The 19,552-nt window shown below is 47.9% G+C and overlaps 1 protein-coding gene across 1 annotated transcript in view; it reads right to left on the minus strand.

Annotated features, from left to right (window-relative positions):
• Positions 1 to 270: 270 nt before the first annotated feature.
• The window catches only part of LOC116942340 (rho guanine nucleotide exchange factor 3-like), a 54,215-nt gene continuing 34,933 nt past the window's right edge, over positions 271 to 19,552 (minus strand). The window contains exons 4-12 of the mRNA XM_032954118.2: positions 16,746 to 16,808; positions 13,225 to 13,321; positions 12,552 to 12,628; positions 11,635 to 11,892; positions 10,284 to 10,454; positions 8,969 to 9,046; positions 8,148 to 8,250; positions 7,481 to 7,761; positions 271 to 7,143 (exon numbers count right to left, since the gene is read on the minus strand). Of these exons, the coding sequence (XP_032810009.1) occupies positions 6,997 to 7,143; positions 7,481 to 7,761; positions 8,148 to 8,250; positions 8,969 to 9,046; positions 10,284 to 10,454; positions 11,635 to 11,892; positions 12,552 to 12,628; positions 13,225 to 13,321; positions 16,746 to 16,808 (1,275 nt within the window). The 3' untranslated portion in view covers positions 271 to 6,996. The remainder of the gene's footprint in view (positions 7,144 to 7,480; positions 7,762 to 8,147; positions 8,251 to 8,968; positions 9,047 to 10,283; positions 10,455 to 11,634; positions 11,893 to 12,551; positions 12,629 to 13,224; positions 13,322 to 16,745; positions 16,809 to 19,552) is intronic.

The raw sequence follows: 19,552 nt of genomic DNA on the forward strand, positions 1-19,552 counted from the left end.
CGCCAAGCGTTTGCACACATTTGGGTACGTTGCATCATAAAGTGGTTCGAGATGAAGCGCCCGCAGCTTTGTGCGTGTGACAACATCTATTCGGCTTTTATAGTTTCCAAACAGCAAGGTTTCAGAGGGACTCTGGCCAACAGAGCTGGTACGCACACTACAGTCGCGTGCCATTGATAACCAGGCTAGGTCCGACCGTCTTTCGAGGTGGCATACATGAGATCGACCACGGTCACAAAAATTGTACGGTCAAGGTAGACTTTTTATATATATAAAAAAACAATTTTCCAACATTTTATTTGGTAACAATTTACAGTGTACTTTACAAATGTACATGCCCCATACAGAAGAAGACAGCAACCCAAGCACAGTCAGTAACAAATCAAGACGCCACCTTGTGCCTATCTCTCAGCCACTTCCTACGACCGTAAAATAAAACACACGAGGCACACGCACGCGTGCAGCCACTGCAAAGCTGTACGGCAGCACGCTGAATCGTTCTGCTGATCAAATGGACGCTAAAATCATAAAACACACTTTGTAAATCGTGGCGGTTGTCAATGTGACAATGGAATCACATTTTGACTTCAGGAATCCATCGAAATCGTTTCCGAGACTGTCTCTTGAAATCACCTCCCGGGGGGAGATAACTGAACAAGCACCTCGTGGCTATTACTGCTCATAGCCAGTGTACATCGAGAGCAAATCCGGGCACTTTGTAACGAAAGTGGCGATGAAAAATCATGTGTTGCGAAAAATTAAAGTTTATCAGGGGGGCTGGGTTGGGTAGGGCGGAATTCCATCCGAAAGTGGAGACGTGGTTGTTGAAATTTAAGAGGGGATTTGTTTCCTCCGCTCTCCATTGTGTTGGCCGATTGCACAGTCAGTCACCTTGATGCGCGGCGCCTCTCATCAGCCACCTGCTCCTTGTGTAGACCATTGGAAGTCGTTCCCTTTTAACTAAAAATAAACATTCCCTAAAAACATTACGACATCAGTCCTCTGAGTCACCAAAGCTGTACTCTTAAAATACCTTTTTTACCATTGGACACAAAGTCACGGTACCACTGCAAAAGGCCAGCATGAAGTAATTTCATTTTAAAAAGTACTGTTTTGTGGATGCCGAGTGTTTTGCATTAAAAAAGAAATACAACTAAACTGTTTAATAATTCCGCTGTGTTTTGTAATGGTGGTAAAGCTTTGCCTCTTGACACGCGCGTGTCAATTGGCAAAAAAATAAATAAATGCAGACCTGAAGCAGTGTTTCCGTTCATTTGTTTTGTCCTATTCATCCCTTTTCCAATACCTTCATTTACGACAAACCTTACCATTACACGATACAGCGGTACACGTACATACATGATCGGTGGTCTTAGTATTTTTGAAAAGGAAGATCTCCTCTATTTAAAGCGCTGCCACGACCAGTAGTACTGGGAGGCAGATATTATACTCACACGAGCGTATGGTGACTGGGTTTTCTGGAGCTCAGCCCTAGACAGCCCCAGGCTGAAAGTAAGCCACGTTGTGAGTTACAACTGGAGTATAATGTGCAGTCACGTACGATTCTGGCGAATTGCCCGATGATGCTGGATGCAATTACCAGCGAAACGTCGTATTCAAACTGTAAATGTTGTGGATTCACTCTTCAACACACCGGTGGGCTAAAGTAGTGAACTAATTGTCTTTTGTCAACGTGACACTTTATTTAGCTGATTGGCCGTGTCGGGTGGTGGAGGGTTTCGACACATTTATAAATAACGCGATCTAACCCAAAAACCTTTATTATGAGTCACGTACGAGTCTGCACACTTTTCATTTGCGATGTAGGACTTGAGACCACCTGCCATATATAGTGTACAGTGCATTCCTTTCCGACCAACGGTGCTTCAAGCACCCCCATATTACATCCGCAGACCACCTTAACACGTTCTCTTACTGTGCAGCCAACTTTCCAAGTCTTTCTCGGCGAATTGCATTTCAAGGCAATGCCTTATTTTGTGACGCAAACTTCGTTGCAACTGAGCCACGCCGCCTTAATTCACGTCTTCCAACAATCCAATTTACGACATCGATTCACCACACCATGGGAAAAACGCAACGAAAACTGCCAAACCTCTTTGTCAAGTTTTAAACCAAGCTAACATTTACACATGTTACCCTGCATGCAGTGGTGCTGCTTAAGAGGTGGGAAGCAGACATTATAAACGTCAAATATCCGAACCGTCACATATTCTCCCTGACCAATTCACTGCCCACATCCCAGTGCAGTATATATGCATGGTGTCGCTGTCATTCTCCATGGACGTTCACATATATGACCTTGCCATGTGTCCGCCTGTACGTTAGTGCCTGGCGGACCAGATCTATGTTGTACCGTATGTAAAAATGAGATGTGAAATCCATTGGAAGCCCTTCAAACATTATAATCACTCAACACAGACTTGTTCTTGTCAGTTTCTATCAGTCTTACAATTCATTGTTCATTTTTCTCTCAACATCGTCTTAAGTATGGTTGAAAATTGTCACCAAAAAAACCCTCACGTATTCATTTTATATATAGTACTTTTACTATATATAGTGAAAATAACTTACGAGCTAATTTTAAACTGCAGGTATCTGCATGCTTGATTAAATATACCATCAGAAATCAATAAAAAATTAAATATGTATTTAAGAGCTAACAACCTAATTACCTTTGTAGTACTGTATATTAAAAGAAATTAAAATAAAATTTCATTAAAAAGAACTCTATCAATGATAAGACAAATTAACCAGGCGTGATGTTTAGTTTGAGCCAACGCCAAATTATACAACTTATAATAAAAAAATATAATAGTCTTGTTCAATCGACCTTAACACATGAACCACGATTTGGTACCGCATGGCAGAAGAGTATTTCGACACGGTTTTGCAATGTCAGGTGAGATTATGCCATGAAACAAAAATGCCATTGTAATTTTTTCATTTAAAAAAACATCTTCTGGAGAAACAACAAAGGGGTAGAGAATGGAATTTCATTTTAATCAATCTTACCTTGGCTCTTAACTCATGCAGCTGAAAACCTGGCAACGAATACACCCCATACCATAATACTCCTTTTCTCCAAGTCTCATTCTTTTTTGTTAAGGGAATACTAATTTGGCAAAGATGCTGCAGTGGTGTAAGGGTTAGTTAGCAGTGGGGTGGGCCAGCAATCCAGAGGTCACTGGTTCAATTCGATCTCCTGGCGTGGAAGCTGAAACAATGGTGGCAAGTTTATTAAATGCCCCGTGCCTCTGCCTATCCATCATTAGACGTGTCGATCGACAAGTCGTATATTTGGTGGGGTAAAGTGTGGGTAGTCTCGCTTCATCCAAAACCTCAAGCCAGAGTGGAAAAGTAGGCCACACTACCTTCTAGAGGAGCTCTCTAGAGCTCTCTGCAGTGAAGGCCCTTCTGCAAAGTAGTAGCACGGCAAGGTATATATCATACCTATTTGGCACGTTTTTCAAATTGCGGGATAGAGTTCTTATTAATCCGTGAATGCTACAGAAACCCTACACAAACAACCCCCAGATGCCAAATGATACTATATACACTTGTAGCTTAAAATCTACTTTAAGGCTCAAATCTTGACTAGATTAATATATTTCAAGGCAAGATTTCGAAAAAAATCTCTGCTACAGTAGATTTTGTCTGTCGCCGGTACACAACGCTAATATTACTGGAGTGCAGTACTTGAGGACCAATTGTTTTCAGGTTTCTACTTCAACCAATGCTTTCTTAGTGTACGCAGATACTGCGTCAATAATACAATGATTTCGATTTAAAACTGCTTATTGATTGAATTACCTTGTAAATTAGGATTGCCATTTGAACGTAAAGTAGGCACAATACGCTAACATAATCGATAAACATGTAAAATGTACCAGTGGTGGTCTCAACGGTTTTGAGTTCTCAGTGATGGGCCATATCTGGTTCTGGTGGTCATACCCAGTCCATATCTGCACATTAATCAGCCCTCTTAAATTGCATCAATGAGCAGTGAAATCATTTACGGCTCCTGTACATATGCCAACTGCTTTATCGTCATATGATTGCGTATTTGTACACAGGCCGGTTTGCACTTAATTAATCACCGAATACTCTACATCAACCAAGATTAATCCTTTGGCTCAATTTCCCTTCCAAGAAAGTGGAATCTTAATAAGCACAAACAAGCTTAAAAAACGCACACACGTACGTACATACATATGGAACCCAATGCCCCGAACGAACAATTCTTGACTCTCAATGCCAAAGATACATTTTCAAAGCTATTCACGACGCTGGCATGCCACAAAGACGCTGCTCGCTCAGATGCGTTGTTGGTGCTCACTCCATCACCTCCACATTCAGCGGCCCACGCGGGGAATAGAGGTAAAATTTTATTTACCCCACTTTTTTCTCTGATCGACCGTTTAGCAGAGCAATCGAACTAACGATCGATTGCTTAGATTATCGGATTTGCTAACTCCACTCTTCCGGGGTGACCAAGCAGAACTTTTATCGTTACTTCATTTGGTATGGATTACTCGATCGGAGCTCAGTGCCCTGCAGAGAGAAGCCTTCACCTTCACACCACCATCGTGGTTTCCACTTCCCTTAAGGAATCTCTGACATTCTCTATTCCAATGTAACTCGTGGCAATGCAGTTGGCAAATGCTGACAATGCCACTGCGGAGGCAAACCACATTACATGATATTCCATACCATGTATGGAGAAAGTAGGGTGCCACTCGATACGCAAACGGAAAAGTCATGTTTTAGTTGTGACTTTTCGTGTAAAAGTCAGCAGCTGAGAATCTCATTCTACTCGGTTCATATCCAGAGTTTGCTCAGGATCCCCTCCTCCTCCTCCTCTTTGCGTCTATGCCCCCTGCACGATGCCACGGTGGGTGACGACCGGAACGAATTTAGCACCGCTGTTGAGCAACCAGGAAATATTGAGGGATTGCCTTTACACTCTCAACACTTCAGATTAACAGGCAAAAGAATAAGAGCAGGAGGTGCGACCTTGAGTGGCACCATAAATGACAAACACTGGCATCACATGTCACGTGGCTGAATGTCGTCCCACAACACAATAGTTTTCATTACAAAAAATAAATAAAATAAAGCCCACTGTGCCCGTACAGCATTTGTCAACAACGCGGAGATAAATAAAATAAAAAAACACACACGTACGCACTTCGCATTCGAGTGAGCACCGGCGCCAGATGTTTGGCATCAATAATAATGTGGAATAAAAGTCTCCTGATTGTCTGCAGATATCCACTGAGATCGGACTGCGTAGCCTCATCTTGGCTCTGCCTGCTAGCGCGGCGGAATGCGTTCGGTCTGTGCTAAAGTCTGATTGGCTTGTTTTGCATTTCGTTAGGCTCCTGGTCTTGGCACAGGCATGTGTGGCACTATTAGACTTATATTTCCATGGCTTAATGTGTTTGGAGAAATGCCCAAGTTTTGACAAGCCTTTGTTCGAGAAGGTTAAAGTCTACGAAACCGTGAGGTTATACGTCCCTGGTGGCTCGTGCACTAAAAAAACGAATGCCTACGAGCCGAGCCTCGTGTCACACGCGAGGTGTGACGCCGTCGGTGACAGACATTCGCATTCTGACCCGCCCCCATAGCGCTGCGTTCAACGAGCAGATGAGAAACAGCACTCAAACTAGCACAGTGGAAGGGTGAAATTCATTGACAAAAACCTGCCGTGACACAACAGCGTTGGGATTTGCGGTGGCGTTACGAATTATTCACAACGTCTAGAGGAGTAGGCGATCTGCATCAATTGTACGCCGCCGCCACAATTTAACGGCGATTCCAATTAGCCGATGTCTACACGAACCCCTCTCTCCCCTCCACCCTCATTAAAATGTGGGTAGCGAAACATGCGAAAAGGCTGTCGCAGCACAAAATAATGAGTGCAACACCTACGGAAGATTGAACTCGCTCACGGCAATCCATAGAGTTAGGCTGGCAAATTAAACCAGAGAGGTAATTGGTCACTGAAACAGAACCTCTTCATGACTGCGAGCAACTGTTTTAAGGGAGATTAAGATTAAAACAAAAAAAGTAATTCACGACAATTACAGAGATGGCATTCCATCTCACAGTCCCTTGTTAAAAACCCAACCAAAGATGTTGTCATTTAAAACACCAGCTGCCCGTTTGGAAGTTTTGATGAACTGGCGTTTTAAAAGATCTTTGTATTTAACACTCACAGCAATACGGTACCCAACATCCAACATTTAAAATATTACAAAGAAACATGAATATGAATGCGTAGATCAGCATTTTACTAACAACCCCAAGAGCAGTTGGCGGGGCGCTTCGAGCCTCTTTGTTAATATCATTGAAGGCACTTCAGGTGTGGCAATACCTTCTGCCAACACCGCACAGCAAACACCTAATTTCCACTGGGCAACTCACAGTAGCTGCGCCAGACCTTGCCAGCTGGACACGGCCGAGAAGGAGCCAGGTTGTTTTTCCACTGCAGTAGCCGAGCCGTGCCTCTGATGTCGCTAACGCAATGAACTAGTCGAGGCGCACGCAGATGCCGCGGTGACGCTGTGTTGGAATTGCACCGATTGACGTTGCACGCAATGCATGTGTGATTAACCCCGCCCCTGGCCCTGCTTGGCCTCCCGGAGCTAGATTTACAGTGGGCCACGGTTTGGTTCTAGCTCGGCATGGCCAATTGCCAGTGGGAGGAAGCCACCCGTAGTACCGTGAGGGCTCCGCGCTGGCTCGGCTCGGCTGTGCCAGTGGAAAAGGGGTATTATAGGAGCCAGAAAAAAAGGACCCATACCGTCCGTCGGTCTCTTTTTCTATTGTCATACAACGTTGATCAACAACGGCAATGTTGTCAATGCTGGTCATTCGTCTCTGTGTGTGGAAAGTCGTCGGTTGATGATTCAATGGGAGGATGTCACGTGAAGAGGGGGGAGTGATGGAGCCCCCTTGACAGGACGTTTCCCTTCAGTCTTCCTGCCCGCTGGAGACCTCCTCGTGGTCGGATAAACAGTCCCTGGACATCTCGTCCAGAAACCCGGGGCCCTCGCGGCCTCGCCAGGAGGTCATGTGGAGAACTTCACTCGTGTCCATGACGGAGGATACTTCGGACCGCTGAAACGACACGATAAAAAAAATATTGAACTATTTGTGTTTTACCATGTAAGACCCACTGAGCTATACAGCTTTTTTAATGAACCACCTGGCCACAAATGATCGCTCAACGAAGTGGCTTATCATCTGGCGGCGCACCCTCATCAGTTCTCTGTCCCGCCATGGTATGACTGCAGGCTGATTTCACAGTGCGAGGAATCACAGTACGGCAATTCGTCGCTGAACGCGGTTTTCACTAAACGCGGCGCTTTTTGGGGAACGGGAACGCGCGCCTACTGCCGCGTCACAACGAGGGGCGGCCGCGATCGCCTCCACCTCCGGCTCCCGCGTCCCTCACCTCGGACTCCGAGTCGGAGAATCCGCCCAGGGACAGCTCCATGTCGGAGCGCACCGATCCGGGTGCCTCCTCCGCGTCGCTGTACGCTTCACCGGGCGTCGGGGGGCCGCTGTCGTCGGCGGGGATCTCGGGGGGGCTTGGCGGGGGACCCTTGCCCTGGGTGTGTCCGTGCAGGGCGGTCCCCAGGCACGCGAGCCAGCGCCGCTTGTTGTAGGCGCTGTCGGCCTGCAGGGTGTGGCCTCGGCCCATGGGCCCCACGCCCACGCGGAACGCGTTCTTGCCTGGGGGTCGGCGTCACCATGAAGAGTTGTCAAACTCGCGGTAGCGGCGTCATCGTCAAATTACTCGATCATCGAGATTAGACGAAGCGATTGTCACCCCCCCACCACCACCCTCCCTGACTGCCAGACTAATTCTCGCTTGCAGGCATGGTGCTGAGGTCACAGAGACATCTGCCACCGGGGGTGCCCCTTTCAAATGTTTGAGATGAGATGGCGCTCTTTCAAAAAACAAATGATTATTGTTTATTATTACTACTATGGCTACAAGTGTCATCATGCCTGCCAGTGCCACCACGAGCGTTAACTCACCATGGAAGCGTCTCCGTCATCATTACCAAAAAGCGGGAATAAAAGGCAACGACAGAAAACGACGTCTGAATTCTCACCACGATCGTTTGGCCCAAAGGGCCCACGGAAGGAGCCTCTTCCCCCTGGCTCCGTGATATCCTCCAGGCGGAGCTCCGCTGTGGGGACCGGCTGCCGGAACACCTGTGCGATGATCAAAGACACGGATCAAGGTGGGCATTCACGCACCGAGGCACCGAGTGGAGCCCTGCCCCCATCCTGGCTCAAGACCCATCTGTTTTCCTCTGCTAATGGCCAACTGCGCCCACTGTTTCTGTAAGTTCTTAAAATGCGGTTGCATTTAGAGCAGGGGTCGGCAACCAGCGGCTCCTGAGCTGTATGCCCCTCTTTAAGGACTGCTTCGTGACATTATAGACACGCATTGTGCCTCTTGAAATATAAAAAAAATTTTACCGAACTGGAAAAAAAAAATGCTCTTCCTGTTAATTTGGGTGCCGACCACTGATTTAGATGCTTGACGAATCCAAACGGTAATCGAACTGTATCATCGTTATCGGTAGTAGTCGCAGATTTATTATGAGCGACATTCTCAAAGCCAGCTGGGGCTGCATGGGTCAGGAATGGCAAACGTCGGTGTTGAAGTGCTCGAAGTCGAAGATCATTATAAAATTCGGACCATCACACCGTCACCTGATCGTCTGATATTGCAAATGACGACAATGATGTGAGTGTCATTAACAGCCAAAATTATTGGGGGGTTGCAGACCTTAATTGAATCATCAAACTTGAGGCCAACCGGCTCGATGGCTCGTTTCTGCACTGCTAAACCTTGATAAATAAATACACTATCGATCGTGTGCCGGGTAGGAAGTTTGCTTGGCCAGGCCATGGCGTCTCTCACCTGGTAGAAACTTCTCTCTCCGCGTGCGCCAGGCCGAGTGAGCACCAGCACCTCGTCAAACAGAAACACGTGCAGCTTCTGTTGGGTCGCCACACACACGCGCACGGACGCACACGTGTACATGCGTAAATAAAGTGTGTTTTAGTCCGGTGAGATTCGTGCATTTCGGTGCCGTAGCTTGTGTTTTCGGCTAGTACCCAATCAATATCAATACAAATGATGTATATATTGTTGGTAATCATGCCAGAGTAAAAACCTGGAATGTATTTTCAGGTCTAAGTGGCTCCATGCTCAACTGAGCATTATTTGCATTACCGTTTGAAAAATGGGGGCACTTAGCTTTTTTATTGAATGCACATGTACAGCCCTTTGTCAATCCACTACTGGATGAGTGCCTCCCCATGCCATGTGCAGGGGCGGAGCCAGGATTTTCAGCCCGGGGTGACATTCAACAAATTTTAATTTCAAGAATGATTAGAGAGTCAGGCTGTTGAACTAGACGCCATCGGTTAGCGACATACTCTGACAATGCAGTTGCACTGAGTCCACCAGACCGAGTGTCGTACACTTATACGCAGAATGTTTCAGATTTTCGATTTTTAATTTTTTTTCGGGGGTGACAATTGTCTACCCTGTCACCCCTCTGGCTCTGCCCCTGGCCATGTGGATAGTGGGGTGTTATTTGACCAATGCTTTATGCTGGCCAGTGCGTTTTCCTTAAAAGGTGGAGTGTAGAAGTGGGAGCACAGAAGCACAACAATTGATGTTGCTGTACTGCCCTTCCGATGGCCAAAACCTAGCCCCACAGCCTATAGCACCTGTTATGCATGGTCGTCATCCATCCATGCACCCCTGCCGAGCTTCCGGTATATTATGGGATCGGGCACATCCCGGGTCATGTGGTCATGGGTTTTTGACACGGATGTGCGATGTAAATCAATTAAACGAGTGACCAGGATGAATGGATGTCAAACATTATGCATCGAAAGACGCCGCGGTGGGCAGAGAAAAGTGAAAAGGAGATAACAGTTAAGAGGACATTCCCATTAAATAAGTTGCAGGTACATTTTTTCTAATTTGGCAAATTTGGACAATGATGCCTGCGCACATGACCTAGTCATTTTCAAATAACATCACGGGATCTTCAATTGTTCACCGTGAAGCAGGCACCGAGTGTATTACTTCGGTGAACACACCCGCAGCATTACCTAGGGCGGGCCGCAGGGCTTTAAGCGCAAATCCTCTGCTACAACGAGCGGCAAATGCGCTAGCGCCCGGCCAACACCGCCGAGCCGTGCACTGTGCGGGCACTCACGGTGCCCCGTTGGTTGCGCAGCTCCCCGTGGCAGTGCAGGAGACGCGCCGAGGCGATGCGCGGGTCCCGGTGCCGCGCGTCCACAAACTCGAGCCGCTCGCGGTAGAAGCAGCACTCGGACTCGCCCGTGCGCAAGTTGATCTCCGAGAGGATGCCCCGGACGATCTCCGTCTGAGTGGGGAAGGGAGGGGGGGGACAAAGAAGCGGCATCAGCTCGGCGGTCATGGGAAGGCAAGCGCGTCATCACGGGCGACGGGGGAGGCCAAATGCTTGATACGCTCGCCGAGAGGTTCTATTCCTTGACCTGTGGTCAGATGGAGCAATGTTCGTTGGGGGGGTGGAGAGGGGCAGGCGTAATAAGGGGAAGGATTGTGCGAGAGGGTGGTGATTGTTTAGCTTAGGGGTAGGGCTGGTGTTTGGTTGGCGAGTGTGCTTAGCCTCCTACCAGTTTGCCGCTTCTCCCCGATGCCAAGAATGGCCTTTCACGTTTTGTTTGCCTTTCACTGATCCTACTCAGCCACCTCAGGGGTGATGACCTGACAACAGGGGTTGAGGAGCTCTCTCCTCACTGAGGGCCGCATTGGGTTTCACAAGTAATACGGCTACAAATAACGTGCGTCTTGGCTGTGCACAAAGTGACAAGGAGTGACCGAGCGCGCTGATATTAGAAACGGGAGTGCCAATACCGGATTGAAAATATTTCCCTTCAGTACCTGATTAGCGCGGCGAAGATGCTCGCAGTGGGTGGCTAAATATCGATGGCAGGACGCTTCCAACTGCTTTCTTATTTTTAGTTTGTTGTCCTTCCCCCGCACCTCCGATTAGCACGGTCGGTTACTTACGGTGCGAAAGAAGTTCAACTTACACACATTCACCCCCTGTCATGTAGCTCCACCTCCTGTCATGTAGCTCCACCCCCCATCATGTAGCTCCACCCCCATCCCGTAGCTCCACCCCCTGTCGTGTAGCTCCACCCTCCATCATGTAGCTCCACCTCCCGTCATGTAGCTCCACCCCCCATCATGTAGCTCCACCTCCTATCATGTAGCTCCACCCCCATCGTGTAGCTCCACCCCCTCATCATGGAGCTCCACACCCTGTAATGTAGCTCCATCCCCTATCATGTAGGTCCACCTCCCATCATGTAGCTCCACCCCCATCGTGTAGCTCCACCCCCTCATCATGTAGTTCCACCCCTGTCATGTAGCTCCACCCCCTATCATGTAGCTCCACCTCCTGTAATGTAGCTCCACCCCCCATCATGTAGCTCCACCCCCCCGTTATGTAGCTTCACCTCCCGTCATGTAGTTCCACCCCCTGTCATTCAGAGTGACTGCGGCAGGGCCCTCACCGCGTGGCGCAGCAGGTCGACGTCGGGGTGCTCCGCGGGCGTGTGGCGCTCGATTTCACGCAGCAGCAGCGGGTACTTGACAAGGCGCGAGCGCGGCACATCCAGGAAGCTCCACAGCTCCAGCTTGCGGCTGAACGGCGACTCGATGCAGCGCTGCAGGAAGTCCTGCACGCGCGGGTCGCGTTTCTTCTGGTCCAGCAGCGCCTTGGCCGCCACCTGGTTGCCGCAGTAGCTGGTGTACGCGTTGAGGCACGGCAGCTGCAACGTCGGGAACGGTGGCGAGATGTTAACTACCTCGCCTGGTATGCAGGAGGCTGTGGGTCCGATCCCGACCCTGAAGCCTGTATATTTGGAGTTTGCATGTCTCTCTTCCAGCAGTCGCGTGGATTTTTCTCCGGGTCCTCTGGTTTTTCCCTCTACATTTAGAATCAACGTCACGCGTTTAGAGTATTTGGCTGCTGATATTAATTTCAACATGGTAAGCCACTTCATTAAGCTATGATTTGTGGCCAGGTCACTTCTGAAAAAGAGCTATATAGCTCAATGGGCCTTAAATGGTAAAATAAAAATAGTTTGGTTTAGGATGGTTTTCCAGCCGCTCTCTAAGCCATGAGGATTTGCGCGCAGTGGCCGCTTCCGATGCGCCTCTGGCAATTTGTAGCACCGTCACAATTATGTCTCGTCCCAACCACGCTAATAAGCTGACATTGTCCAGCCAAGAGGACCCCCCCTACGGCAGCTGTCCCCGTGTGGGGCAAGGTCAAAGCAGCACTCGCCAGCGGGCATCAGGCTTGCCGGTATGGGAAGCGATGATGCTACGTGGCGTATTCCAATTGAGTGATGTAAGAGTGATTATCAAATTTGTCGGAACGTGTCCGCAGCTGTGCAGGCGGGTGGCCTCGTCTCTTAACACTCACCCACGTGACGAGGGTTTGTCCCACTTCCTTCACGGTGCCGTCGGGACCACGAGCCTCTTCCAGACGTCTGACCAGGTCTGCGGGAGGAGACGGCATCGGCGGTAAAGCGATCAGATCCGGCAACACCATCAGCAGTAGCAGTCAACGCTATAAAATTTAAGGGATATTGGCGAATGGCTCAATTCAGTTCCTGAAGATGCTGCAAACCCGTGGTGCGAAATGTCGGACATAACGCTGAACAACACGGGGTATCACACAAAAACACATCCGAGTGCAACCATGTGTATTCCTGACACTGTAGAAGGTCTAAAACGAAGCTGCTGCATCGTGTTAATTATCATTAACATCCAAAGAGTTAAACTGTGTAACCCTGAGCCATGAGTGGTAATCGCAGTCCCTCCATCAGAACAACCGCTCTTGCTTCCCCCCGAAATGGTACAAATTTGATTGATCATCATGAAATTACGAGCCAAGAATGTTCTATCCTGAAGAGGATTTAAACTCACAACCCTGTGACTGTGCCACGCAGTTAGGCTGCTTTTACATCGTCATGTCTTATGTCTTCCCAGTAAACGTGCAACGTTGGGCCAACTTTAGCACGTGGTTGGAACTGTCCGACCAACGTTGGCCCAACGTTCCAAGCTTGTTCGGTTCTTGTAATGTTTATTATTACCTTGGTGCAATGGAATAAACGAGTCGAGGTCTCCAAATATCTTTGTTAATTCTTCCTCGTTCATGATGCCCAACTTCAGCATGGGGTCGTGGTAAGCCTGCGTGATTCAGAACACAAATAGGCCACGGTGACTCTTATGAATGTGGTAAAGGGAAGCATAAACTGCCCACAGCATGACATACTCCCCAACGTAAGTTAAATAAAGTGCTTGACCTTCACGAGTCATACATTCAACATACTGTGGTTTAGTTTAACAATTTACGTGGAACCACCAGCCATCCGTGCTGTTGACTCCCCACCTCTATTGAAGTCTGGCTCTAGAACTTCCTTGATTCCTCTGCCCACGACCGACTCTTTCTCTACGTAACAAATATGCCCCCCTGTGCTGCACGATGTCTTCTTAAGATGTATTTGCATTCAGACACTACATACAGTACATTCAAATTGCATTGTTGCATTTTATTGGGGCGATTGGTTATATGACCATGTAAACTTCAACACACTTCAAAACATTATTAACAAATGTGAAATGTAAATGGGGTTCTTACGGAGAAGTTAGTTATGTTTCTCTTTGACCCACCCATCTTCAACTTGTTGCCTATACATCCACGCCTCTATCCATCAGGTAATTATACATGGGTTCACAAAGTCTTACTTAGTCAATCGGCAGGTCGTATGTGAATGGGCAAAGTGTGGGTACTCCCACCTCTTCCAAAATGTCTGACCAGCGTGGAAGAGTAGGCCAAATACCCCCCTAAAGAAGCTCTCTAGACCTCCCTCTAGTGGAGGCGTCACCGCCAGCAGTGGCATCAATTGGATATTACAGGACTACACCTTTATGGTTTTAGCTAAATGGCAATGATTGACTGTGGAGATTTGGTATTCAAATCAGCTCATGCTGCATGCAGCCTTAAATGGTCTAAATCCGATCTCCCGCTTCATCTCTGATAACAGCGTCTCTGCGCGTCCTTGAGAGCTACATGGCGTTACCGGTTATCTCCCACTGTCGATAAGAAGACGACTGAATTGCTCACACGTTATTTGTGTTAAGGGGTTGTTTTTTTGTGTAAAACGGTGCCTGCAATCCCTTGCTGCTTTGTTTCAACCACAGGCAAACACGAGAAACCTAAGCAGAGCCTCTACATTCCAGTGTCACATTCCAAACCGGAACACAAAGTAGAGTAAATCCTTCCTTTGCATGCGACGGTCCAACTACATGGAACGCAATTGTCTCTATTACATTAAGAAACGAAATCAACCGAGTGAGAAATGGTAAAACCTGTAGGGGGTTCCCATTTATATCAGAGAATTCGGTTTGATGACCATCTAAACTTTAAACACGCTTCCAAAATATTACTTTGAAACAGAAAGTAAAAGCTGGATCGTTCTGTAGAAATGAATAACGTTTCCCTTTGCCCAACAATCTTCAACTTGATAGCCACAGCATTAAGCCGGCGATTGGCCCTGGTGATTTGGTACGAAAATCATCTTGTGCTGGAGCCTTACACGGGCCAGATCGTTTTTTCCGCACATCCTTGCGCTTCGTGTCTCAAGTTATAGCTTCTCCGCACGTCATCGAGGGCTCTCCGATGTGACGGGTTATCTCCCACCGTCGATAACACGAACACAAACTCGCTCGACCTTTGTCTTGGAGATTGTTTCGGACGCGGTAGATTTCCTCCTTGCCGCACTTTTAACGCCACAGGCAAAGACTAGAAACCTAAGATGAGCTTCTTCTAAATTCCTTTAGTACATTCCAAAAAGGCACAAATTTTGGTCAATATTATTTTTGCATACGATCCTTCTCATAAATGGAACAATGTTGTTTACGTTCCACTTTGGAAACAATATCAACAACGTCAGATTTCAATAAACTTCCAGAAACTATTTGTACAAATTGGTGTATTCCACTTGGAGTATTAATGTCTCCTTATTACCATGCTAGTGATTGCTTTAAAATTGCGCCAAGCCTAATTGTTGAACATGTTCACATTTATTTTACAATTGTTTCGCTTCTGCATCCAAGATATATACTTCAAAATATTTTTTAAAATTTTTGCTATACCATGCTTTAATGTGTATGTTATTAATTTGCTGTAATTTACCCCCTCTATTCAGGATCGAAATTCGAGGATTTCTCCACAACTCTGGCTATCGCCTGATGAGGCTGGTTGTAATTACCGGCGAAACGTCTCGGTACTCGAATTATAAATGTTGTGGGTTTACTCTCCAACACACCAGTGTGCTGAACTAGTAACGAATTGGCACGTTTTGTTTTCCTGACAAACCTTACTCATTGGCCGTGTCGTCAGATGGTGGCGGGTTTAACAACACATCTATATTTACGCGATCTAACCCAAAAAAAACCCCTCTATCATGGACGATGTTTCGGGTTGTACCATGTGCTGTTCGGCATGATGTCTACGGCGTTTAGCCCCACGTGCCGGGAGCTTTGTCCGGAACAGAGTTCCAGTTCCTGGCACGTGGGGTGAAGCGTTGTACACAAAGTGGAATAAACACGCGATACAACCCGAAAACACACCGGAGAGCCGTACCACACGACCACCACGAACACCTACAGAGCATATTCTTAGCTCTTTCGGTAAAGTCACGTTGAAGGGAAACAATAAAATAATAAAATATATAAAACAATAAAAATTCTCACGACGTAATGTCGTGAGAATTTTTATTGTTTTATATATATTTTTATTGTTTTATATATTTTTTTATTATTTTATTGTTTCCCTTCAACGTGACTTTACCGAAAGAGCTAAGAATATGAATTACTGCAGTCACGAAAGCTTTAAATCAAAATTTAACCTACAGAGCAGCCGTGAGTTACGTTTAATTGTTTTTACACGGCTCACACCTTACGCGGCAACTTTCAGTCTCAATGGGCTCACATAGAGTGTATATACGTGTGCAGGCGTGTATGTATGAATGGTGCTGTATTGATTACCGTATTAATCCTTCGATGAGCGTAATTTTCTATTGTGCGATATTCCCTTACACTAACACACAATGACCTTCTCTAGGGAACAACGCCACTCGTTCTTTGATACCCCAGATTATTGCCATGCCTCCCAGAAATTATTAGCGGTTGACTCCTGACTTTGCCTGGCTCGCAGAGCCTGGCAATAACAAAAAATACCAATTTTTATTATACCAGGTAAAGCCCACTGAGCCATATAGCTATTTTTTAAGAAGCGAACTGGCCACAAATTATAGCTTAACAAAGCGGCATAGCATGTGGAAATTTATAGCAACCAAATTATCGCATTATTTAAAATGCGGACGGAAAAACCGGAGGACCCGGAGAAAAATCTACACGACCACGGGGAGAACTTGCAACTCCACATATACAGCAGGTGTCCGGGTCGGGATCGAAACCCACGACCCTCATGTACCCTAGGTCATTAACATCTCGCCACCGTGGCGCCCCAAAGACGCGCGGCTGTGAGTTCAGCATCCACACTCAGGGAACGGCTGGACGAGGGATTGTTCGGGTGAAGTTGCGATACCTTCTTGGCGAGCTGCAGGTCCTCGATGAGGGCTTGTTCACCTTGGAAAAGCTCGAAAATGGTCTGTGGAAGGGAACAGGGGGTTCACGCGGCGATCAGGGGGCAGAGAGAAGGGGAACACAAAACAGAGTGCTCAGACGAGGTGACACAGCAGGGAGCAACGTAGAAGGACAGAGTTGTCATGATTGTGGCATTAAAATAGCAAATGTAAAACGGTGGCTCTCGGTGGCTCAGAGGGGCTGTTGTTCTCATCATCAGCACAGGGATCCTGGAGCCCAAACTGATGTGAAACGAGGTGCTGCAGCTGTGTGGGGTCGCCGTCGCGGCTTAACGGGTAGCACCCTGGACTTGTGATCCAGAGGTCGACAGTTTCGTCTCTCCGCTCTGAATCTGAAGCATTTGGCCAAGTGTCTTGCTGCATTGCCACCCCGCCACCACCCCACCTCTGTCAACACGGGCGGGGACATGGCGTAACACCAACGGTTGGGGTAAAGCGTGGGCACCACCACCTCTTCCAAGACGTCTGCCCAGCATGGAAGAGTAGGCCAAATATCCTCTGAGGAAGCTCTCCAGGGCTCCGGCTAGTGGAGGACCTTCCACCAGCCGCGGGCGAGAGCAAGATATTGGAGGGCTGCGCCTTTACCTCGTTGGCCGCTGTCGAATGAATTTATTCATTACAGCATGGTAAGATTAAAAATGTGTTTTTGTTTTGTACTTCGCTGAAGCACAGCTCCAAGGGCTTAAGCCACAGCAAGTCAGAGTCAGTCAGTCATTCATGGGGACAGCTTAAGCCCGTAAAGATTAGAAAACACTCTTTCAGGATTCTGGTCGTTTTGAGTGATGTGGATGTAATCCAGGAGGATACATGGGATATCTGTGCTGGATAATAACACTTTGTTCTATGCGGAAATACTCATTAACAAAAATATCATAAAGGAGTTCAACGTGAAAATGTAACACGTTTACAGAACTTTGTCAATCCCAACACCGTGTCGGTTTGGTGGGTTGTCTGACCATACTTCACCACGCTGGTCAGTGCGGGTTAGCGCAGGGGGTGGGGGGGGAGCACACAACCACTGCGCATGCTAAGCCCGAATAAAATTGGTGAAACTTAAGAAGAAGAATAAAAACGAAGCCGGCTCGCTGCGGCCAGAAGCACCTCGAGCCGCGCCTCACAAACGATTTGGCGGCAGTTGCCTAGCAACCAAAGCACTCTTTATTTATTTACGTTGCGCCTCGCGTTCCCTCAGAGCCCTGTCGTGGCGGCGGGGGCGGGGCGGCGGGGGGGGGGCGGGGCCTGTTTACCTCCGAGGTGCGGATGACGACACCACGGTGTTTGCGTGTGTCTGAGTGGTGGACTGGATGGGAAGGGGCGGGGCACGTGAGCGCGTGGGCAGGAGGGGGTCAATAACGACGCGCTATTGAGTCACTGCCATTGAAGTCACTGCTACGGAGACGTTTCGGTGCAGGAACCCCGTCACTCGCCCCCCCCCCTCCTCATTCCCTCGCCCCCTCCCCCGTCCTCAAGAGTTCACCGTGAAGCGGGTGTAGCTCAAGCCCTCGTAGCGCGATGCCCGGCCACGCGGCGACCACAAGAGTATTTGCCTGGCCGGCCCTTGGCAAACGTCAGGTCAACAATTATGCAAGGGGAGAGAAATGACATCGGCTCGTGGCGATACGCCAGGCGGAAGCTCACCGAGATGCTATGAATCGAATGCGCTGCCGGACGAAGGCCTCCCTAAGCCGTCGCGATCTCTCGGCTCGAGGCCTTCGACGGGTGCGGTTGGCTACGTACGGTGCCAAAGCGGCTCGACACACATTGCCACACAGTTCCGTGATGCCAGCTCCGTGCAGGTCGTTCTCCTCGGGGTTTATTTCACCCCGTTTGGCTGCCGCTCCGTCGCTAGTCTCGACCGCCGGTCATCGTCCCCCCTGAGCCATGACGTGTCCCGCCCGAGCCCACCACTTACTTCTCTGAACCGGCAGTACGATGCCTCTAACTCTGCGTACGTTCTCTAATCCGCGTGTTCCCCTCCATCCTATTCGTGCCCTTTTCAGATTCCGTTGCCTTTTATTCGTGAATAACTTTTTGACGAAAAAATATTGTTACACCGATGTGTGTTGGACTTTCATTCGCACCGTACGTAGACAACCGTGCTATAATCGGAGGTACGTCACCTGCTCTGACACAGCGACAGTTAATAATTTCACGTGCTATTATTTACTCAAAGATACGCTTTGAAGATGACAAGTTTTGAACATAAAACGATATACAAAGGACCTGACAGACTTCACATGGTCTTCAACATCGACTTCAAAGCAACAGTAGCAGCTGTGCTTTGGTAATTGCCACTCAAGACCAGCAGGTGTGAATAATGGCTCAGTGGTCAGCAAAGTGGCCAAAGGGCCATGCAGCTGCCCAATGACCACAGTAGATTTTTATAAATATCCAGGAAAGCCTCCATGAGTCTACATATTATCCATAATATAAGGGGGGGGGGGGAGGGAGTTTGGGTGAGATCGCGTAATGTAATAAAAAAACCCCATCTATTCTGGATAATATTGTTCGCGTGTTAAAGTCTCCATACTGTTTCAGGTGAGCTGTCAAATTGGCAAGTTTGGCCAGACGTTTCTGGCCAAACGAGTATTTTGAGCACGGGAGGAGTGCGCTTGAAAACCCAAAAATGTTGGGGATTAACATTCAAAACACTCACAGAGATTGGTCATAAACCACGACTTGCTGTACCGCCACCTACACACAAGGGTGTTGTGACATTCACAAAACCCTCCTCCACCCAACCCAGCAT

Source organism: Petromyzon marinus, chromosome 14 (genome assembly GCF_048934315.1).
Source record: "Petromyzon marinus isolate PM22_M1 ecotype Great Lakes invasive population chromosome 14, UKy_Petmar_22M1.pri1.0, whole genome shotgun sequence".
In the NCBI taxonomy this organism is placed as follows: Eukaryota; Metazoa; Chordata; class Hyperoartia; order Petromyzontiformes; family Petromyzontidae; genus Petromyzon; species Petromyzon marinus.